The sequence below is a fragment of the Ambystoma mexicanum genome, chromosome 11, assembly GCF_040938575.1.
Source record: "Ambystoma mexicanum isolate Mex_15411 chromosome 11, UKY_AmexF1_1, whole genome shotgun sequence".
Classification (NCBI taxonomy): Eukaryota; Metazoa; Chordata; class Amphibia; order Caudata; family Ambystomatidae; genus Ambystoma; species Ambystoma mexicanum.
In genome coordinates, this window is record NC_090934.1 from 1,405,620,786 (window position 1) to 1,405,641,606 (window position 20,821).

General features: G+C 45.9%; 1 protein-coding gene across 3 annotated transcripts in view; it reads left to right on the forward strand.

Moving 5' to 3' along the window:
• ADAMTS17 (ADAM metallopeptidase with thrombospondin type 1 motif 17) overlaps positions 1-18,776 on the forward strand; it is a 1,111,828-nt gene extending 1,093,052 nt beyond the window's left edge. For 2 of the 3 annotated variants that reach the window (XM_069625034.1, XM_069625036.1), the window contains 2 exons: positions 12,064-12,241; positions 14,174-18,776. In XM_069625034.1, coding sequence (XP_069481135.1) covers positions 12,064-12,241; positions 14,174-14,325 — 330 coding nt within the window. In that variant the 3' untranslated portion in view covers positions 14,326-18,776. The remainder of the gene's footprint in view (positions 1-12,063; positions 12,242-14,173) is intronic. The other variant, XM_069625035.1, reaches the window with a different exon arrangement.
• The last annotated feature ends 2,045 nt before the right edge of the window (positions 18,777-20,821 follow it).

Sequence of the window (20,821 nt, forward strand, 5' to 3'; positions counted from 1 at the left end):
ACATTACACAACATACACACAGAAAGCACTCTCTTATTCACACCAGCATCCATCATCATACATTCACCTAACAACACAAGCATGCACGCATCCATACACATAATTTAAATTAAAAGAAATGACCATAAACAAACTTACTTTCTGCCGCGGGTCCGGAGGTTCCAGTGCTCCAGCCACCGAGAAGCATGAACAGGAATCGGGACGTTTCGTGGTTCCTGCTCATGTGTGCAAGGGGCCCGAGCGTGGGTCCGTAGGCACCCAACTCCAGCCTGCTCTGTCTGTATATGCGAAGAGGCACAGGAGCACCCCTTTGCGCATACAGACACGCAGTTCACTAGCCAGCATTTCCAATGAGCCATGCAAGGCTGGGGAAGCAAACACCCCCAGCCATGCACGGCTCATTGAGCTTGCACTGCTGGGGAAATTTAACTGTGAAAGGGAAACAGAGTTGGAAAAAACAGCTAAACAGTGCTCGTATTTTACTGTGGGCTGGCTCCGCCATAGTGGGTCGATACCCCCTCCACAGAGAGCAAGATGAATCTGCAGAAAGCAGTTGTCAACCCCCAACACGCAGAGCCAGCTGACCAGTGATAGGTGAAATGTAGATCCAGACACCACCCTCAGTCTGGTGTAGAGGATTGGCACAGATTTATGTATAGTGAGGAGTATTGAGTGACCAGTCTGGCTGAAGCGTCCTGTGCTATTAGTAGCCTCTAAACCCACCACATGTTCTTAAGTGGGAAACCGGCCAGTTCTGGCCTTTTTGATAAGACTTTCCACTCATATTGGTTACGGCTGCCAGAGACTTAGGCCCTCATTCCGAGTAGGGCGGTAAGGGATACCGGGCACGGGTAAGAAGAACGGTGCCGGTAATCCCTTACCACCCTACTACGAGGTCCCTTAGCGCGTCCCTTGCTTCACGCCAGGTCTGACCTGGTGTTATGGACGGGACCCGTTAAGGGACCTGGGCACAAATAACGGGCTTGGCATACCCCGGCCCGTTATTTGCACCCTCCCCTTTTAGCCCTATGGGGGCTCAAATGGGAATGGGGAATGGTTTGGTGAATGGGGCCTTACCGGTCCCGCCAAGGTCAGACTGGACCGATAAGTCCCCATTTCACCAATCCGGACACGGTACAGTTATTGGTGGTAGTCATGGCGCAAATAGCGCCATGACTGCCACCAACCTCAGAATGAGGGCCTTATTGTGCTGCATGCTGCATTCTTTTTGTTCAACTCCACGTCCATTGAGGAGTAGAACAGATCTACCTTGTCAATCAGCATGTCTAAAATACGTTCCTGTACGTCTGACCGAAATTACGTGAGATGCATCCACATGGAGAGACGCATGTCTTTCGCAGCATACATGCTCCAGCTAATCTTGTCTAGCTTTAAAGAGAGCTCCAGGAGGTCCTGCACCAACTGTTTCTCTATGATTAGCCGGGTTCAAAGAACACCTGATGATCTAGAGGGAAGTGCTGCAGGAAATCGGATCTTTTCCTCTACCGTCTTTGATTGGCTGCCGCCAGTAGGGCCACTGGACTCACCTGCTATAAGGTATAAGGCTGACTTTGCATGAACCTTGTGACCAAATAAGACTTGATAAGACTTTCCACTCATATTGGTTACGGCTGCCAGAGACTTAGGCCCTCATTCCGAGTAGGGCGGTAAGGGATACCGGGCACGGGTAAGAAGAACGGTGCCGGTAATCCCTTACCACCCTACTACGAGGTCCCTTAGCGGGTCCCTTGCTTCACGCCAGGTCTGACCTGGTGTTATGGACGGGACCCGTTAAGGGACCTGGGCACAAATAACGGGCTTGGCATACCCCGGCCCGTTATTTGCACCCTCCCCTTTTAGCCCTATGGGGGCTCAAATGGGAATGGGGAATGGTTTGGTGAATGGGGCCTTACCGGTCCCGCCAAGGTCAGACTGGACCGATAAGTCCCCATTTCACCAATCCGGACACGGTACAGTTATTGGTGGTAGTCATGGCGCAAATAGCGCCATGACTGCCACCAACCTCAGAATGAGGGCCTTATTGTGCTGCATGCTGCATTCTTTTTGTTCAACTCCACGTCCATTGAGGAGTAGAACAGATCTACCTTGTCAATCAGCATGTCTAAAATACGTTCCTGTACGTCTGACCGAAATTACGTGAGATGCATCCACATGGAGAGACGCATGTCTTTCGCAGCATACATGCTCCAGCTAATCTTGTCTAGCTTTAAAGAGAGCTCCAGGAGGTCCTGCACCAACTGTTTCTCTATGATTAGCCGGGTTCAAAGAACACCTGATGATCTAGAGGGAAGTGCTGCAGGAAATCGGATCTTTTCCTCTACCGTCTTTGATTGGCTGCCGCCAGTAGGGCCACTGGACTCACCTGCTATAAGGTATAAGGCTGACTTTGCATGAACCTTGTGACCAAAGAATGGGTAACTTATTCTCCCTGCTAAAGAGGGCCCCTGAGGCAGGCGACAAGAAGATATTTCAGAATACATCGAAACCACAGCAACCACCCCTGAGTGGGGCTGTAGTTAAGAAGAAAGGCACATCGAATCCGTCGAGTCCTGATTATATCTTTTCGTAATATTTGTGTTCATTGCTCGGGCTGAGTGAAGCTTCTGGCAAATTTATAACACTTTGGCTACAACATCACTTTGCAGGGGTACTCCCGATCTGCCTGAAGACTTGAAGGCCAAAACCTCAGACAGCACCCTACCTTAGTGTTTCACTTCCTCAGGAGCTGGGATTCCAAGAAAAGATGCAGTGCCCGCCATGTAGACATAGGGAGATTGCACAGAGGAGGGAAAAATCTCCTCCATCTACCTGTGCCCTGGGCCTCCATGGGGAATATCCCAAGTAGGGTACTCCAGAGGGTCCTGCCAGGGCTGGGTCTGAGACTAGAGTCTCGGACACCAGAGAGACTGAAGCAGAAGTGGTGGACCGGGGGTGACACTTGTGGAGCTTGGGCCCTGCGTCCTGGCAGAGACTAGGGTAGGAGTCAGAAGGGGAAGCTGAAGGGCCTGGAATAAAACCAGTATAGCACGAGGAATCGATACTGAAGGGGTTGCAGATGCAGTGGGCAACACCTCCTTAACGAAGTCCTTAAAAAAGGTGTTCATGTAGGAGGGTTTCACGAGAATCATGAACCTTTCAAAAAAAGATGTTATCTGGTTTGCAGGTTTCTCTGGAATTGCATAGAAGAGGCACCCAAAGCTACAGTCCAAGTAGCTGTGGCTGATACCCACAACAGGGTCCCTGATTAGTGTAGACCATGGTTCTGAATAGTTAAAAAAATTACACTGAGGACGATACGCTATGTACCAGGGCACAAGGTGCAACAACCACATCAGGCTGACAGAAAAGCATGCCCGAGACCATTGGCAACAGACACAGGCACATTCCACCATATATCCTTCCATCTAGGGCTCAAATTTGCCATTAATTATGATAGCGAGGAGCTGTCTCAGTTTTGTAGGGATCACCCAGAGAATGCAGTGCCTTACTGTCCACTTTGGTGGCCATCTTTTGGGCCTCAGCCTGGCATCGAGTGGCAGAACCATGTGGGAAACAGGTGTCCAGCGAGGAGCTTGAAGACCTAGGTTCCTTCAAAGCCTAGGGGTGGGCCCTGATACTGTCCTCAGGAACTTCAAAGGAAAGCCCAGGTAGGTGCAAGACCTTCAGAGCACTAGTCTCCAGGAGTCTCCTGGCATTTAGGTGCCCCCTTGATAGTCCCAGTGAAACAGTCCAAATGCTCACTCTGTAGACATCAGTAACATCCAGGTGGCCTCTGATAAAAACAAATGGAGTTCTCACCTTGTCCATGGACTTCTTTTGTACACATGTGTGCAGGAGTGTTGCCAGACAGGTGAATCCAGGGCAGAAGACAGTTCTTAGGTGCCCTCAGTGAAAGCCTGTTGCATGTGATAATGGCATCTCACCCCAGTTACAGGCAAAGTGCATGGGCACCTTAGGCCACAAAGGAGCTGTTGCATGGAATGCACCATGCGATGACAGTAGACACAGACATGCGTCGGGACCACCAGAGTTGCAGGTACCAGGAACCCATAGACGAAGATAAAGAAATAAAGCAGGGAAAGCAAGAACAATAGAGAGCTGCTGTAAGCGTCGATTCCCATCACGCAGAAAAGAAGACCCGGCCTTGGAGACAGAAGTGTGTGCCCATGCCTTAGCTGTTGTAACCTTTGCACATGCTTACCCGTAAAGGGAAAGGCATGTAACGAGCTCTGGTCCTGACCCTATGGAAGGACACCCACTGCAGCATGGAGGAAACGGGATGGCATGTAGCAATAGTATACCAAAAAGGCTCAAATTATTAATTGGTCAATTATATCATTTTGGACACATTAATCTGTCTGGTCAGTGAAAAGAAGGAGATGATTGCAAATTCAAATATATCCTTTACCTTTTTATTTAATTAAAGGTTGATGAATAATAGCCCAAACCTTCAGGGGATCAGGGCAACATCAAGGGTAGAAGCGGTGGACTCTGGTGCATATTAAATATGACCTGTTAGTACAGCAGGATTTGAGTATTATCAGTGTTTAGCTTTAATGCAGGGGACAGTGCACGACAAATTCATCAGCAATATTTCTCATGCAGAGAATGCAAGTCCTGTGTTGCTGGCGAGCAATGCAGCATCATTGGCGAAAGTTGAGAGAGCGATGATAATCCCCTATATATCTGCCCATCAGTGGTGCAGTCCGGATGTATCGCACAATTCAAACATACATCTATCGAATAAGCCAAGAATTCATAGAAGAACACCACCAGGTACAAGTAGGTTTCAGACCAATGAGCGGAACGGAGACAGCCCTTCTCTCAATCTGGGAAGATCTAAAGGCAAACGCAGAGTCTGCAAGTTCTGCTCTGACACTTCTAGATCTCTCTGTGGCATTTGACACAGTTAACCACGACATCCTCATCAGGAGATTGGAAGAAATTGGAATTAACGGCCGAGCCTTACTATGGATTAAATCATTCCTAACAAACAGAAGAGAAACCATTTGGAAACCTTTCAAATCCAACCCAAGAGAATCCTCATGTGGAGTACCACAAGGATCATCCTTCTACATGCTATTAATCAACATTTACCTGGCTCAGCTAATCAAGATCATGAAAGGTCACAACCTCACATGCTACAACTATGCTGACGACACACAAATAGTCTACAAAATACAAGAAACACAAGAAGAAAACACAACATTAGAGAGCTGCCTTCATAAAATCTACAGCTGGATGAACTCGAACTACCTCAAACTCAACCCTGGCAAAACAGAAATAATGATCATCTCTGAAAATGGAGAAAACAATCCCAATATCCCCTGGCCACCTGAACTTGGTACAACTCGAGCCCCATCAATAATAGTAAAAAACCTACCAGTCTTGATGGACAACAAACTAACTCTAGAGCCACAAGTAAACGCTCTTATTAAGAAATGCTTCTTCCTCTTACGAGCAGTAAAAAGGATCCTACCATTCCTCTCATTCGTCAACAAAACACTCACCGTCCTTGCTCTCATCAAGTCCTGAGTAGACTACGCCAACAGCCTATATCTAGGCATGCCAGAACAACTTCTTAAAAAACTCCAATGCATACATAATGCGGCGGCCAGACTGCTCCTCAAACTGCTGCAAAGAGAACACATCACACCAAAACGCTACACTTGCTACCAATAAAACAGCGAATAAAGTTCAATCAATGTGCGTAACGCACAGAGCAATCCACGGCCAAGGCGCTGAGTTCCTAAGAGAGAAAAAAAACATCTACTACCCAACAAGACCGCTCAGATCTAGCAGCGACATCCATCTGGAACCAAAACCATACAACAAAGAAAAATTCAGAGGATCGTCTTTCTCTCACCTTGCCCCAAAAACCTGGAACAAACTACCAAAGAACATACGTAACACGAGAGATCACCTTCTATTCAGAAAACTACTCGAATCTTGTCTGTTCTCTCCATAACTGGAAGGAATGCCTAGGGGGGCACATACACTGCTGAAACAACACTCAGAGAGGGAACCGATCCTCCCTTACTCCCCCAGCTAGCTTCCATATCACTATACCAATTGAAAGATAGATAAGTTAGAATCATAATAAAGAACGATATGGAGAGACCAGGAGGGAAGGGTAAGGATGACATGTCAACACACTTCAGCCAACAAAGCTCACCTAGGCAGCGATGGATTACCGACCGGGAAACGAATAGGAAGGAAACGGATGAATGTAAAGTATACAGCACCAATACCAGAGCAGGGGACAATGCGTGCCTCAACCTGGTACACAAAGTTCCGAAATTGCACAGATGGAAACTTGCCATCCCATCACACCTAACAATTAGACGGACAGACTAAAATGCCAACTCTGTAGGACAATTATATACGTGGAACAATATATACAAAGGCTGAGAGGCATAAACCCCACTAACCCAAAAGCTCAAATTTTCGGCATTCATACATCACACAAAAACCCACATAACCACCTTTCCACACAGCAAACCGCACGTACTTCACCACATTGCAACAATAAACAAACAACACATGACTCGCACCAACAGCACATGAGAACTCACAACGATCGGATATTCACACCCAAGCTCAGCGCACAGTGAAAACAGAACTGAAACTGCCAACAAGACACCACCTTTCTCACTCCCTCTCCACCCTACTAACCCCCACCTTCTTGTTTGCAGATCCAGCAGAGCATCTGGGGACCAATTCCGTTGGTGACGGTGCGCGATACAAATACCTTTAACATTAACATTATCAATATATATTTGCGCCTATGGCGGGGCGGCGTCACTGCTATAAAGGGAGCAGCACTTTTGTCTTGAAAGCAAGACAACGCAGCACAACACAGGTTTGAATCCCGATCCCGTGCTTAGAAACCACTCGCTGGTATTAAGCACGTTATAAAAGAACAATTATAATGATCATAATGTTTTCTTTAGCTGCTTCCGCTCGAGCTGCTAACATCTGAAATGTCATGGGCTGTAAAAACCTAAAAAGACGCACTTCAACCAAATGCCCCTTCCAACGGTAAACTCAAAAGTTATGTAAGCCAAACAAATATCCCCTGATGGAACTGCTGTGCATAGAGTGCACGGTGGTGTGCGTGGGCGGGCTTTGGCACTTTGGGGCTAGAGGCACTTAGTGTTGGTCACATCCTCAAACATTCACACTTACTAGTAAGACTTGCAACGGAGGACATTTCATGCAATCACGGTGAGTACCACAACATTTCAAAACAATCCAAGTTATTATTATTCAATTAAATGCATTCATTTTTATTAACTACAAAAAAATGAAAGAAAGAGATGGCCTCGCCATTTTTCAAACATATGCATTTTTACTCATCTGAAGTGCATGCAAATTAACCATTGAATATTACAATTCTAAAATCTATTATAAAGCTATTATTGTGGCAAAAATCTCACCAACCACTACATCAAGCATCTGTGCCTTCAACATATGCTGAAACAGATCTTTCAACATATGTTCCATATATCCCGGCATTTGTAGTGCATGCCATTTCACACTCCTGTACTTGTTACCGGAATTTGATACGTTGTGAGCCTAAAACCCAGGACTGGTTTATTGCTTCACATGTGACATGGCACAGCTTGAGATCTCTACAGACCACCCAATGATTTACTATTTTTCAGACTGACACACAACCCAGAAGAGCCTCTGTGATAGTCACATGCATGTAGTCATTTTTTGACACACGCAAGTATGTTAGTACCAGGCCTCAAGTCCTAAAAAATAAAGTGGGGGGATTCTTGGTCTATGCAGTCGGAAGTGATGTCACAGGCAGTGAACGTAAAGTGAAAGAAATGTGCATATTTAATTTTAAAGTGTCTTTCCCAACTCAAGAAAGTGCACAGGACAATTAAGCATTTGCCAAAATAACATGTTTTCTTAAAACATTGCTTGCTAAATAGATAAGGAGCGCACCTTTAGTCTTAAAATGTGTACGAAAATGTATCCTGTACAGCAAAGAGTCAGTAGCAGTGTTATATGGCAATCTGCTTAGAGGGTTACATTTCTTGTGTCTGAATCGCGTGACCTTGGTTCGAATCCTTGACATAGCTCCTTTATAAAGTGGCAGGAACACTTTAAAAACATGTTTTTAATTCATTGAAAACAGAGGGAGGATGCTGTCCACCCTTTGTAAAAAAAAGTGGGCGACCCCGTCTGCCCGTGTTGTCCCTCGACTTGAGCCCTAATATGCCTGACATTTGAAAATCCACAAATCCATGTGTTAAAGCCATTAAAAAAAAACAGTTGTAGCCTCTGACCAGAGTCTGAGCTGGAAATATTCAGTCATTCATTTCTGTTTTTTTTAATTATTTTAATTTGGGTTTTTTAGCAGCAGGCCCTTTCTGCAAGGGTCCACACTGCTTTCCATGCAAGAGCTCTGAATAGGGATGTGCCAATCCTCTGCCCTCTAGGATATTGCAGAAAAACATGGCATATCCTGCGATCAGAAAAGAGAACTGTCCAACAAGATGTATTTCTAATCCTGTGGTCTTGCGCTATTTCTACCCAGGGAAGGCGCAGAAATGGGTGAGAACCTTTTATTTCATGTAATGGAGAAAAGCAAGCTAGAAGGATGCCAGAAGGAGGCCAAGGACTGTATGGTCAGAGGTTGTCTGTGGCGTTGTGCCTGTCCCTTTTAAAAGGGAAGTTCACTCAAAAGTTGTACTGTCTCTGAAGATCGGCCATATTCAAAAGTATATATAAAAGATATTTGTAAAGAAAATTGCTATGTAAAATTTTGAGCAAATGAGGCTCAAAGTTTTGACATGGAGGCATCCATTTTGTGATCTGAAGCAGCCTCCTCTGTTCATGTTAAGCTCTGCTCAGGCGGAATAAACAAGCAAAAGCCCCCTACTGGGAGCTTTTACTTAACATGAAGAGAGGAGGCTGCATCAGTAATTGCCTTCACTTTAATTTCATGTTTTGTGTGCTCCCCAATCTCATGGAAGCACAGAAAACATAAAATGAAAGGCAGAGCAATTATAAATACTTCACCGGCTGCCGGCAGAGTTTTCATAATTGCAGCGACTTTTTATTTTTAGTTTCCCAAGCATGGGAAACTGAAAACTAAAGTTGCAGCAATTACAATGTTTTTGTATTTATGATTGCTGTGGTTTTCTTTTTAAGTCTCCCTGGCTCGGGGGAGCCCTGGAGACTTGAAACAAAAGCCACTGCAATCATAAATACAACACGGTTGTATTTATAATTTAAAACAGAGTGGGGTCTGGGAAACTCTCTACCAGCACAAACACAGCCCATTGACTTGTTCTTGGGTGGATGGCCCCTGGGAGAGTCTCAACCAAGTCTTTAGCTCACTGTTCTTTTCACAGAGAAGAAATGTCCCCGCATATCAGTCTTTGTTCTGCTCAGGGGCAGTCCAGCACCGAAATGCTAGGCAATTCTCCCCTGAACAGGAGTACCACAGCAACCCCATACACGTGTTTCAGCCTAGTTGAGCATCATCAGTGAGGTGAAGCTGTGCCTCTCTAAGAGCAGTGAGCAAGGGGTCCACGTCTGGATTCCCCATGTAACTGCGGGTGAGACCCAAAGTTACTTGGTATGCAAAACAGAGGGGGTCAGGGAAACTCTCTACCAGCACGAACACAGCCCATTGACTTGTTCTTGGCTGGATGGCCCCTGGGAGAGTCTCAACCAAGTCTTTAGCTCACTGTTCTTTTCACAGAGAAGAAATGTCCCCGCATATCAGTCTTTGTCCTGCCCAGGGGCCGTCCAGCACCGAAATGCTAGACAATTCTCCTCTGAACAAGAGTACCACAGCAACCCCATAAACGTGTTTCAGCCTAGTTGGGCATCATCAGTGAGGTGAAGCTGTGCCTCTCTAAGAGCAGTGAGCAAGGGGTCCACGTCTGGATTCCCCTGGTAACTTAGGGTGAGACCCAAAGTTACCTGGTATGCAAAACAGAGGGGGGTCTGGGAAACTCTCTACCAACACGAACACAGCCCATTGACTTGTTCTTGGGTGGATGGCCCTGGGAGAGTCTCAACCAAGTATTTAGCTCACTGAGTCCCCGCATATCAGTCTTTGTCCTGCCCAGGGGCAGTCCAGCACCGAAATGCTAGACAATTCTCCTCTGAACAAGAGTACCACAGCAACCCCATACACGTGTTTCAGCCTAGATGAGCATCATCAGTGAGGTGAAGCTGTGTCTCTCTAAGAGCAGTGAGCAAGGGGTCCACGTCTGGATTCCCCTGGTAACTTAGGGTGAGACCCAAAGTTACTTGGTATGCAAAACAGAGGGGGTCTGGGAAGCTCTCTACCAGCACGAACACAGCCCATTGACTTGTTCTTGGGTGGATGGCCCCTGGGAGAGTTTCAACCAAGTCTTAGTGACCATAAATTAATTTTGGGTCTAACCCTAAGTTACCAGGGCGATCCAGACGTGGACCCCTTGCTCACTGTTCTTAGAGAGGTGCAGCTTCCCCTCACTGATGATGCCCAACAAGGCTAAAACACGTGTATGGGGTTGCTGTGGTACTCTTGTTCAGAAGAGAATTGCATAGCATTTCGGTGCTGGACTGCCCCTGGGCAGGACAAAGACTGATATGCGAGGAAATGTCTTCTCTGTGAAAAGAACAGTGAGCTAAAGACTTGGTTGAGACTCTCCCAGGGGCCATCCACCCAAGAACAAGTCAATGGGCTGTGTTCGTGCTGGTAGAGAGTTTCCCAACCCCCCCCCCACCCCCCCTTTGTTTTGTATTTATAATTGCCTGGACATTTACTTTAAGTTTTGAAAATATAATAAATAAGCACTTACCAGCACACAACATGAAGGATTCTGACTGCAGGCTCTGCTCTCCAGCTGTAATAAGCAAAAGCTCCCAGTAAGGGGCTTTTGCTTCATTATTGCCGCGAGAGCAGAGCTTAACACAAACACAGGAGGCTCATTCATTTCACAAAATGGATGCCTTCTAGTGCTTGAAATGTTTTACTTTGAGCTTCGTTTGCTCAAAATTTTACATAGGAATTTACTTTAAAAAATGTTTTATATATATTTTTGATTATGGCCCATCTTTTGAGACAATGGGCCTCATTACGACCCTGGCGCTAATGGTTTAACGGCGCCGTAAAGAGCGTCGGCACCGTTAAACCATTAGCGCCTGATTACAAGGTCCCTTAGCGGGTTGGAGGCTTTAACGCCTGCTTTTTGCAGGCGTTAAAATCCAACCCGCTAAAGGACCTTGGAGCTAATTACGGCAACCGTAATTTACGGTGCCGTAATTAGCGCCTTCCCCATCCCCATTATGCCCTATGGGGCAAAATGGGAATGGGGAATGGTGAATGGGGAATTACCGCCCCCGCCAACCTTGTGATGGGGCGGTAATTCCGCCATCCACCATGCCGGAGACCGGCATGGACCATGGTGCTAATAGCACCATGGTCCAGCGCCAGGGTCGTAATGAGGCCCAATAACATTTTTGAATGAACTTCCCCTAAGTCTGTTCATTTAGCTGCCCTGGCATACTTGTTCATGAAACTCTTTAAAATCAGTAGCTGCTCCTCTCCCCGCCCCCATGCTCATTCCCTCCCCTGCTTGCAATGTGGCAAGTTGAGTCTCAGTTGCCCCTCAGACCAAAGCATGTCTACACCACTGCAGCCCGCAGCGAGGCCTACATATAAGACCCAAACAGTTCAGCAAGTAACCGGCCTCCTTGCAGTGTGTGCATGTCTCTAAAATCCCCTCCACTCCCCTTCGACTCAAAGCACCTATACAACTGTGGACCTTTCTGCAAGGTTACTGCAGGAGGCCCGCTTTTTATAAAGACCACCTTCATTTTCGGATGATGCCAGGCACGTTTGTGTAATGCGATTTTAGTTCACTACATGGATGTAACCCTTTGTTTTATTTTAGCTAGTGACCACTCATCAGCATGTGCGAGGCACCACCTGGTACCAATAATAATTCTTGAAACAGTGTTAAGTGGATGATGCTTCAGAATGCTCACCTGTGATTACTTCTTTCCATAACCTCTTTGCAGTGCTCTGCCACATGTGGCAAGGGTCTGCAGTCCCGAGTGGTCCAGTGCATGCATCAAGTGACTGGGCGCCATGGCAACGAATGCTCTGCAATGACCAAGCCTGCAGCCTACAGGCAGTGCCACCAGGACGCCTGCAACGAGAAGATAAATGCCAACACGATTACTTCACCAAGGCTCGGTGAGTGCGTGCACAGAAGACCAGTCAGGGTTTGATTGGTTCTCGAGCAGAATGGGGCGTTCTTTCTGTATAGATTTCAGACGAAATTGGCAGTCGTGGCATACTATTGCCATTCTGTCTGCTTGACCCAGGAAGTGATGTTTGACCCAGGAAGTGAATCCTGATCCTATGTGGGGATTCTTAATTTTAGCCTGAAAGCAGGATGAATCTGCAATTGAATCTTTTGGTTCGTTGTTAGCGGGGTTCACCATGACACCTGGTTTCTATTTGTCAGATAATGGAATTGGGAGTTGGGAAAGAGTTGCCACAATTTTAAGGGAACAGCTCCAGCCAATTGCGAATGTTTTGAAGTTCTGACTGCGCCCAGTTCTGCATTCTGAAGTACAAATGTCCTTATTTTGTCAGTTCCTTATTATTACCACAGGAGTAATGGTTAAAACATGTGGTTTTCAATACCACTTGTTTTTAAGATACCATCTAGTTATAAGTTGTCATATAACCCATATTTACCTCATGGAGAATGTTCCATATACCCTTTGACGTAATAAACATAGGCGACCGCAACTTTTAATTTGGTGGGATTTTAAAAACAAGGGGTATCTAAAATGCCAAAAGGGACATTTTTGATTATGTGCGAATTGCACGGAGCAGACCGTAGACAAGGGTGCACTGCAGTCCCTTTTATGCAATTGTCATTGTATGCACTAAGAAGTACAGCACTAACTCTCCTTGCATATCTGCAGGGTTCAAAATTGAGGGGAGCTGGGAACTATCTAGCTCCTGCTTCTAGCACAGTAGAGCCTGGTTAGCTTGAAAGCAACAGCTACGAGGAGCCACTTTTGGCTCCTAGGGCCAACTGGTTCCTTCCAAACATGTGCATGTGACATTTACTTTCAGCATTTGAGAATTTTAATAAAGAAGAATTAGAACACATCTAATACAGATTTAAACATAATGGTTCATACAAAATGGACAATAAATTAAAGAAGCATCCCTGGTAGCTACTGGTTCCCCATCGGTAGCTCCTGCCTACAGGGTGATGCCCGACACCCAGTAGCTGGTTTTAGCTTCAGCTCATCAAACTTTCAATTTCAAACCCTGCATCTGCCCTGACCTAGGGGCTAAAGGCTGGAGAATTCTGTAGGAACCAAATACTTTTATACAAGCATCAAATTCCGATACTGTCATGAATGCATTCCGTTTCTCAAGGAGAGCGGATGGGGAGGCCGAATCATCCATTTCACTCCATGTTCCCGCTCCGCCTGGGAAAATCCTCCATATTGGCCTGGGAAAATCCCTCATATTGGCCTGGGAAAATCCCCCATATCCCTCATATTGGCCTGGGAAAATCCCTCATATTGGCCTGGGAAAATCCCTCAGATTGGGCATGTGCTTCACCATTCCGAACACTTGAAAATGAGCCCCCCCATGTTTTGATCATTACCACCAAACCCAAAATGTTATGTTCTTTTATACCATCCCAAGTGGGTATATTGCGCCCCACCCTGGTCATCCAGACCATAGTTAACAGAGGAAAGGGAAAAGGGGGAAGCTGTAGGGTAAAGGAGGTACAGATAAAAGAAACCGGTGGAGGTCGAGGGCAACATGGCATACCTGTGTGAACATAACAGAAACTGTGTGAAATCACCCGCTCCAGCCAGCCCTCTACATGCCGACTTCTGTAGAGACTCGCCTCTTTCAGGCAGTCCCTGCTCTGCCAGTTTTCAGGAACAAGGCATCGGGCAGTTCCAGACACAGAACATAAGTGTCTCCTCTACATGACCCGGAAAGGTTGGGTAGGGGAGGGGAGCTGCATGGCAGTCGCCATTTTGCCTCTTTGCACGGATGTTTCCTGTAATGTAAAAAGTTGATATTTTTCTCCTGTGCTCGACCACTTCTTATGTCTCCTCTGTTTCTCTTCCCATTCCAAAGCTGCTCTGACCTACAAGTGCGCCGGGGACCAGTGGACGGTGTACTGCCGCGTGATCCAGCAGAAGGACCTGTGCCAGGACATGCGCTGGTACCAACGCTGCTGCCAGACCTGCCGAGACTTTTATGCCAACAAGCTGCAGCATCAGAGCTAGTGGAGTCAGCGGTGGCAGTGGGCTACAGACCCCGGCTGAGGCTTTCTCCAGTCTGGGCCACTCGGTGTGGCAGCTACCGGAGCAGACCCAAGGAGACTTCAGCCCAGTCCTTAGGGCCGGAGGGACCAGAGGGACCCGGTCACCCACCTTGTATCGCCATCATCTCAAGGAGCCACTCATGTGTACTGACATTATTGATATTTTACTTAATATATGAATAGCCACTGGATGGCCTTTATTCCTAAAGATATGGACAAAGGCAACCGAAGCGACTACTCATGCTAAAAGAGTTTCCAGTTAGTCTGCCCCTCAAACCATTGAACTCCCTGGGAAGGCAGTTAGTTACACAATAAGACAAAGGGAAGTCCAGTGGTCACTGCGGCTCCTCCTGCGGTGACTCGATGGAGGCCACAACCAGTTCTATACATTAAGACACAATTGTCATGCATTTCATTTTAGTATATTTTCAGGGGCAACTCTTTGACGCTAGGTAAACTGATTGGACAGTGCCGGACTGTGATGTCCCAGAACACTACAGAGGCTGATCACAGTCACATGTGACATGGGCACGAGCCCTGGGAGATACCGCGCTCCCAGAAGGGGTGACACACCACACGCACCATGAGAGGTCCGGGGAATTTCAGCAAAAGGAGGTCTGCTCAGGCAGCGGTGCCTCGCTTTAGAACACTTGGCCGCCCCCTTAAATGGCACTGTTGTGTTTCTTGTGTAGTCATGCTGTACTCATGTTTTATCCCAGAATGAAGTTCATTTTAAAGTTATGTGGCCCTGCTGGGAAACGGCCTATGCCCAAAATCCGTATTGCTTTTTCTCAAGCAGGAAGTGTTTCACCTCAGCTGCTTCCTATATACAAGATTCCCCGCGTCAGTTCCTGTTTTGGGGTCTTGGGTCACACAGAGTCTCGCGAGAACTAAAGGGAGTTGAGCAGGCACTGAAAGAGCGAATTGTTTTCCAATTTTGTCTTCAATTTTTGGCACGGTTAAAAGTGACTTTGCACTGCTGAAAAGTGACTATGCACTGCCGACACAAACCCTGATTCATCGAATTGTGCAAAGTGTATTTTTGCAGTACAAAGTCATTTTTGCAGTACAAATTGAACTTTTCACTGACTTTGCATTGCAGAAATACAATTTGCACAGTTCCATGAATCACGGTTTTTGTCGGCAGTAAAAATTCATTTTTTCGACAGTACAAAGTCACTTTGAAGCGTGCAAATAAATCCATAAAAGCGGGCCCCGAGATTTTGGAAGGAAATTATATGATATGATATGTTATTTATAACGCGCTTAATACCCAGAAGCGTGGACCCAGGGATCGAACCTGTGTTGTTCCATGTCATCTTGCTTCCAAGGTGAGCACGTTGCCGCTGAGCTATCCTCCCGAGACGTTGGGAAATATGCGGTGCTTGAGGAACTTGCACTGAAGCTGGGACACCTACCAGTGCCTTATACAATTGTCAGACTAGTCCCTCAGCTGGAACTCTGTTGGGAATAGTCTAGTGTCAGTAGGCTATCGATCGGATCACAGTATCTCCTTAGTCCTCTGACTTGCCCAAACTAGGAGGACTCAGACTTTGGCTGGCCCACTTTATCAGGTGCCATATGGTTATTTAAGCACAGTCAGATACAATCTTGCCTGCTACCTGACCTTCTCCTAAAATGGCTGCCTCGAGGGGGGTCAAATCAGGATTTCTTCGGATCACTGGGGTCAAAATGCCAGAAAATGATCCACATTCTATGCAATCGAAACCCTAATCCCCTTCAGGGTTTTAAAAAAATAATTTACCATTTTCCATTTTAAGAGAATTAGTGCCATGTCCTGTTAACTGTCCAGAGGGCTAACGCTTAGGCTGTTCATTTCTCGCTATTTAGCCTTTTCTAGAAAGGAAGAGAGCCAGCCCCACCGTGCTTTGCTTAAAGTTGATTTTTCTTTCAAACAAGTCAAGCATGAAGTTTAGGCGTTTTGATGTTGCTTCAAAATTTGACTCATTTTTTAAATTTAAAAAGAGCGGCAGATTATATTTGCACATTTCTTCATTAGAATATCTCAAAATTGAGTGTAAAATCAGATTTCTTGATTATTTTCTCTTGATGCGAAACTTTATGTAACATAGGCCTGGACGAGTTTAATGCAAACCCTGTTTTCTTCAGCCCCCCACGTCTGGCAGGTAAAACACGGGAAAGGGATTTGGTCCATTCTCTGCACTAGTGCAAGTATATTCCCATAGTATTGGCATATGTGAAAAAGTAACACTCCCTTAATGGTTACGTTCTAGACTGCGGGGTCATGAGGGCTAATAGTTTGCCAACAAATAGGAGCACTTGTTACTACATCAAAGTCAAACATTTTTAAGAATGAGCAAACATGTGAACGGCAGTGGTCAGGTGAAATCCATCAGCGGTGTGTCCAGCCGGGAGACTGCCTCTTGTGCGGTCCTGGGGATCTGCTTAGAACTAAGCGCAAAAAAAGCCAAACTTCCTCTAGAAAGCATCTGTGGTGGTAGTTCCTGGTCCGACATCTCATGTTCGCAAATCTTGGCCACTTCCTGGTGTAAAATGTGGGTGCGTTCCTAAGACATGGGGCCTCATTAACACGCCTTGAAACACATGTGTATAGGCGCGTTATAAATGCCTTATCATATCATACAAGCCTAGCGGTCTGGAAATAAGGGTGCTGGTAGCAGTGCACCGGCACCCTATCCGGACCACCAGATTACAAGCAACGGTGCCAGTGCTTCCTTGTCCCCATTGCCGGGAATGGGGACTTACACTTTCCGCCGCATGACATTCTGGGCCACCGGGACTTGTAATGACCCAGTGGCACCAGGATATCAGGTGGCATAATGGTGTTACGAGTATGGCAGGCCTTTACGACATTACCGCGCTTGCCTGTGTGCCTGTTGCCCTATTTACAGAAACTGGGACATTTAAAAACATTGTGTGCGGGTTAGAACAATGGTACCCTGACCTTGTTCACGATCTTAGTATGTCTATCTGTTTAATTCTTTGAAAGGGAGTGAATCTCTTTCCCCAGACTTCCCCAGACTTCAGCCAGATGTAGCTCATCGATGATTGCAAAAGGGCCCCACTTCCAAAATTCTTTTCCAGCTAAAACAAACTGCATTGAAACTGAACAAGCCCCCCATCTTTCTTTACCAGACCTCTGGATAGTGATGTTGTTGAAAGGCTATCAGGTAATAATGTTGGCCATGCATAATTTCGCCAGGAAAAGCCATAGGCGACATTTCATATGGTGACATTATGTATGGGGACGGGTTGTGGGGATATCCCCTGCTCCCCTTGTTAAAAAAAAAGAAGAATTTGGGGACTGCAGGGGTGTCCCCCGCATGTTCAATGTAATAATGTCTCCACAACTTTTTTGTCGGGAGACATTTTTGCGGGGACATTATTACATGGAACCGTTGAAAGGAGGTGTTGCATTTATTGGCAACGTATATATTGCAGTTGTGCATCGACGACGTAAAGGGGGTTGGGAATAGGCGGCCTCCCAGCCTACTGCCTACTTCTGTCAGACTACCTGAAATCTCCAAAATTCCCTACAAAGCCAATCTACTTCAAATGCTGCTTCATTTAAACCAGCAGCCAATATCAACCTCAAGGAGGGGTGCAAACATTGCCCTGGTTTCTGCTTTGCAACAGCCTTGCCCAATAACCAGCATATGCACACACTGGTACTGGTTGGCAAGGGTTTTCTTTGATCCTTTTGCAGGAAATTGGTGCTATTTGCTTGACAGCAATTTAATAATGTTGGTGCTCAAATGTCAACCTTGTACTGCACCCTTGCAGTAGTGCTGTCTATTTGTTATTGCACAAATCACACAAGACACCGACTATCGCTACACTACACATGGTGCTATGTTTCGTATTCCTGGACTCAAAATCCTTACAATCGGTAATTGGTTGATAATCTATGATGTGTATCCTCTGTGGCGATAGTATCATGTCATTTGTTTGTGACAGAGGTCAATGTATGTATTTTTTTCAACTATTAATAGTCATATGTGTTTACTGCAGTATATATATGTCTTTTTATGCGTGCGTTTGTGTCTGCTTTTTTCGTTTCAGCAAATAAATCGAGCAAAATCGAAACAGGAAATGAAATAAAACTCCGCGCAGTTTGGAAATGACTGAATGCATGAAATAGTTTGTTACCCTTCAGAGGCTTTTTTTCAGAAAAGAGGTTGGGCAATGAATGTACCAGCTGTGCATGGAAATAACTCAGCTGTGATAATGTAGCCATTTAACTCGTGCCCTTTGCTCATGCGACAAGTCAAGTTCTCGGGTCACAGCTGTGATTGGTGCCAACTAGAAGCGGAGAATGTTAGTTTGTGAAGTGGTCGCTGGTGTAGTGCTGTCAGTGTGCTGGCCGAAAGCCTGGAGTGATGCATTAAAGAAAATGTTTCCAGAGGAAAACGCCAGCGAGTGGATTCTTGGCACACCGTTGTCAAATAAGCAATGAATAAAAAACAAATTAGTGCCTAGATGGCGCTGGGTTAGGTGCGCTTAACAAATGTCAAAATAAATAAATAAACAGTGCCATTTTTCGCACCAAGTGGGCAGGACTACATTTTTGCCACTTATGAACCTCAAAGTCAGGGCACTGTGTAGTTGTCTGTTGTAATGCCGACTATAAGGTTAAGCCTTCTAACAAGAAGAAATGAGGCGTAGCGATTCCGGAACAATGAGCATAAAAGACTCTGGGACTCATGTTCTAATGAGGCGTTGCGTGAATGCAAGACGTAAAAGCACCTGCATAACGCAGGCAAGCCCCATAGGGATCCATTGTGCACGCTGGCTGCCATGGGAGCATGTCAGGGAGGGATTAATTCTATCTGCGAACAATGCTTACCATGTGCGCATGGTAAGCAGTGTTCGGGTCTAATTGTGAGCGCCGCTTGACGTACAAGCATGGCAAGCGACGCTCACAATGAAAAGTAAACACTGCCTAGCATGCCAGGCAGCATTTACTCAATATGCTCAGACCAGTATAATCAAGACCGTACAAAGTGAAATGTACTCCCTGTAGTGACAACTTTACTCCTACTCAAAAGATCCCTGTTCCTCCAAACCTGTGGGGTTTAGTCCGCAAAGCCTGATGCTGAGCAGAAGTGACTGGAATGAAAGTGGCACGTGGCAAATATCACCATGCCCCTAACCAGAAACCCCAGAAACCTCCTCTCACCTGCTTTCTACCCAACCTGCAGTCTTTCCATCACTGAACATCTTATTAGCAGGAAAAGGCTTTATGGTCTAGGACTACAGTTTCTTTATTTTGTTTAATAGTTTTTTTATATACCATACCAGAGTTCGGTTTCTAAGCACGGATTCTGGATTCAAAGCTCCATTGCTCTGCGTGGTCTTGCTTCCAAGACCAGTGCATTGCCCCTGTGCTATCCTCGTTCACAAAGTTGTCAAGAAGGTGAGTAACTTTCACTCATTCCTAGTTTTTGTCCTTTTTCCATCTGTACTTATTGAAGATTGCAAAGAATACAGAAAGGAGAGGATAGTGTGAAAACATTCTACTGCTGGTTTCCAGAAATATTCTTGAGAATAGCTGCCCATACCTGGTAACATTTTTGGAGCTTCAATCCAGCAATACAATTCATGACAAAGGCATCGGGGTAGCCCACCGTGCTAGCTTGCAAATATCCTCAACGGGGACATCTCGCTGACTTTCTACCAAGACAGCCAACCCTAAGAAGGATGGCTTCAAGTGCCCTTGGGTGCTTCAACCTGTCTCCACTTGTGGGTCTTCAAGTTACAATATACCAACCATCTGGCCATGGCTTCCTTGTAGAGTTTGTCCCAGCAGGGGAACCTAAATAAGCAACAGACAGATTCTTGATTTCCTGAAATCTTTTGTCTTGTCAAAGTGCAAATTAAGGTTTCTGTCCATGTGAAAGTTGTGGAAAGCAGGTGCAGCCAGATTCTGGGTTATGGCAGGACACAGGGAATCCAACCTTTCGATTAATGTAAAACACTGTTATCTGATCCATAAGAAAGGAAGAGTCGGTACCGGACTGCATCTCATGAAAGTTGTGAAAGTTCTTTGTGAAAGTTCAGAAATGGTTCCTCCGAGCAAATGCCTGAAGCTCACTGACCCTTTATGCAGACATAATGTCCACCAATTTTCATAATGGCCACCAAGAAGGCAGTCTTCATAATGGCCACCAAGAAGGCAGTCTTCATAATGGCCACCAAGAAGGCAGTCTTCGATGGGGCCGGTTGCAGCCCGCAAAAGGCGTATTCATCAGGGATGAGACAAAACGTAAAGGGCGTACACCTGGTGGGTAGTGCATAAACAAGGAAAAATCTTCAGAAGGCCTTAAAGTCTGGCAGAAAGGACAGTGCATGGTCCAGACTGTTCTTTAAAGTTTGAGGCCCTTCTCATGTGACCACTTGTCATTCATTGTCCCCAAATGTATTGTATTGTATTTGGTTATTTATATAGCGCTCTT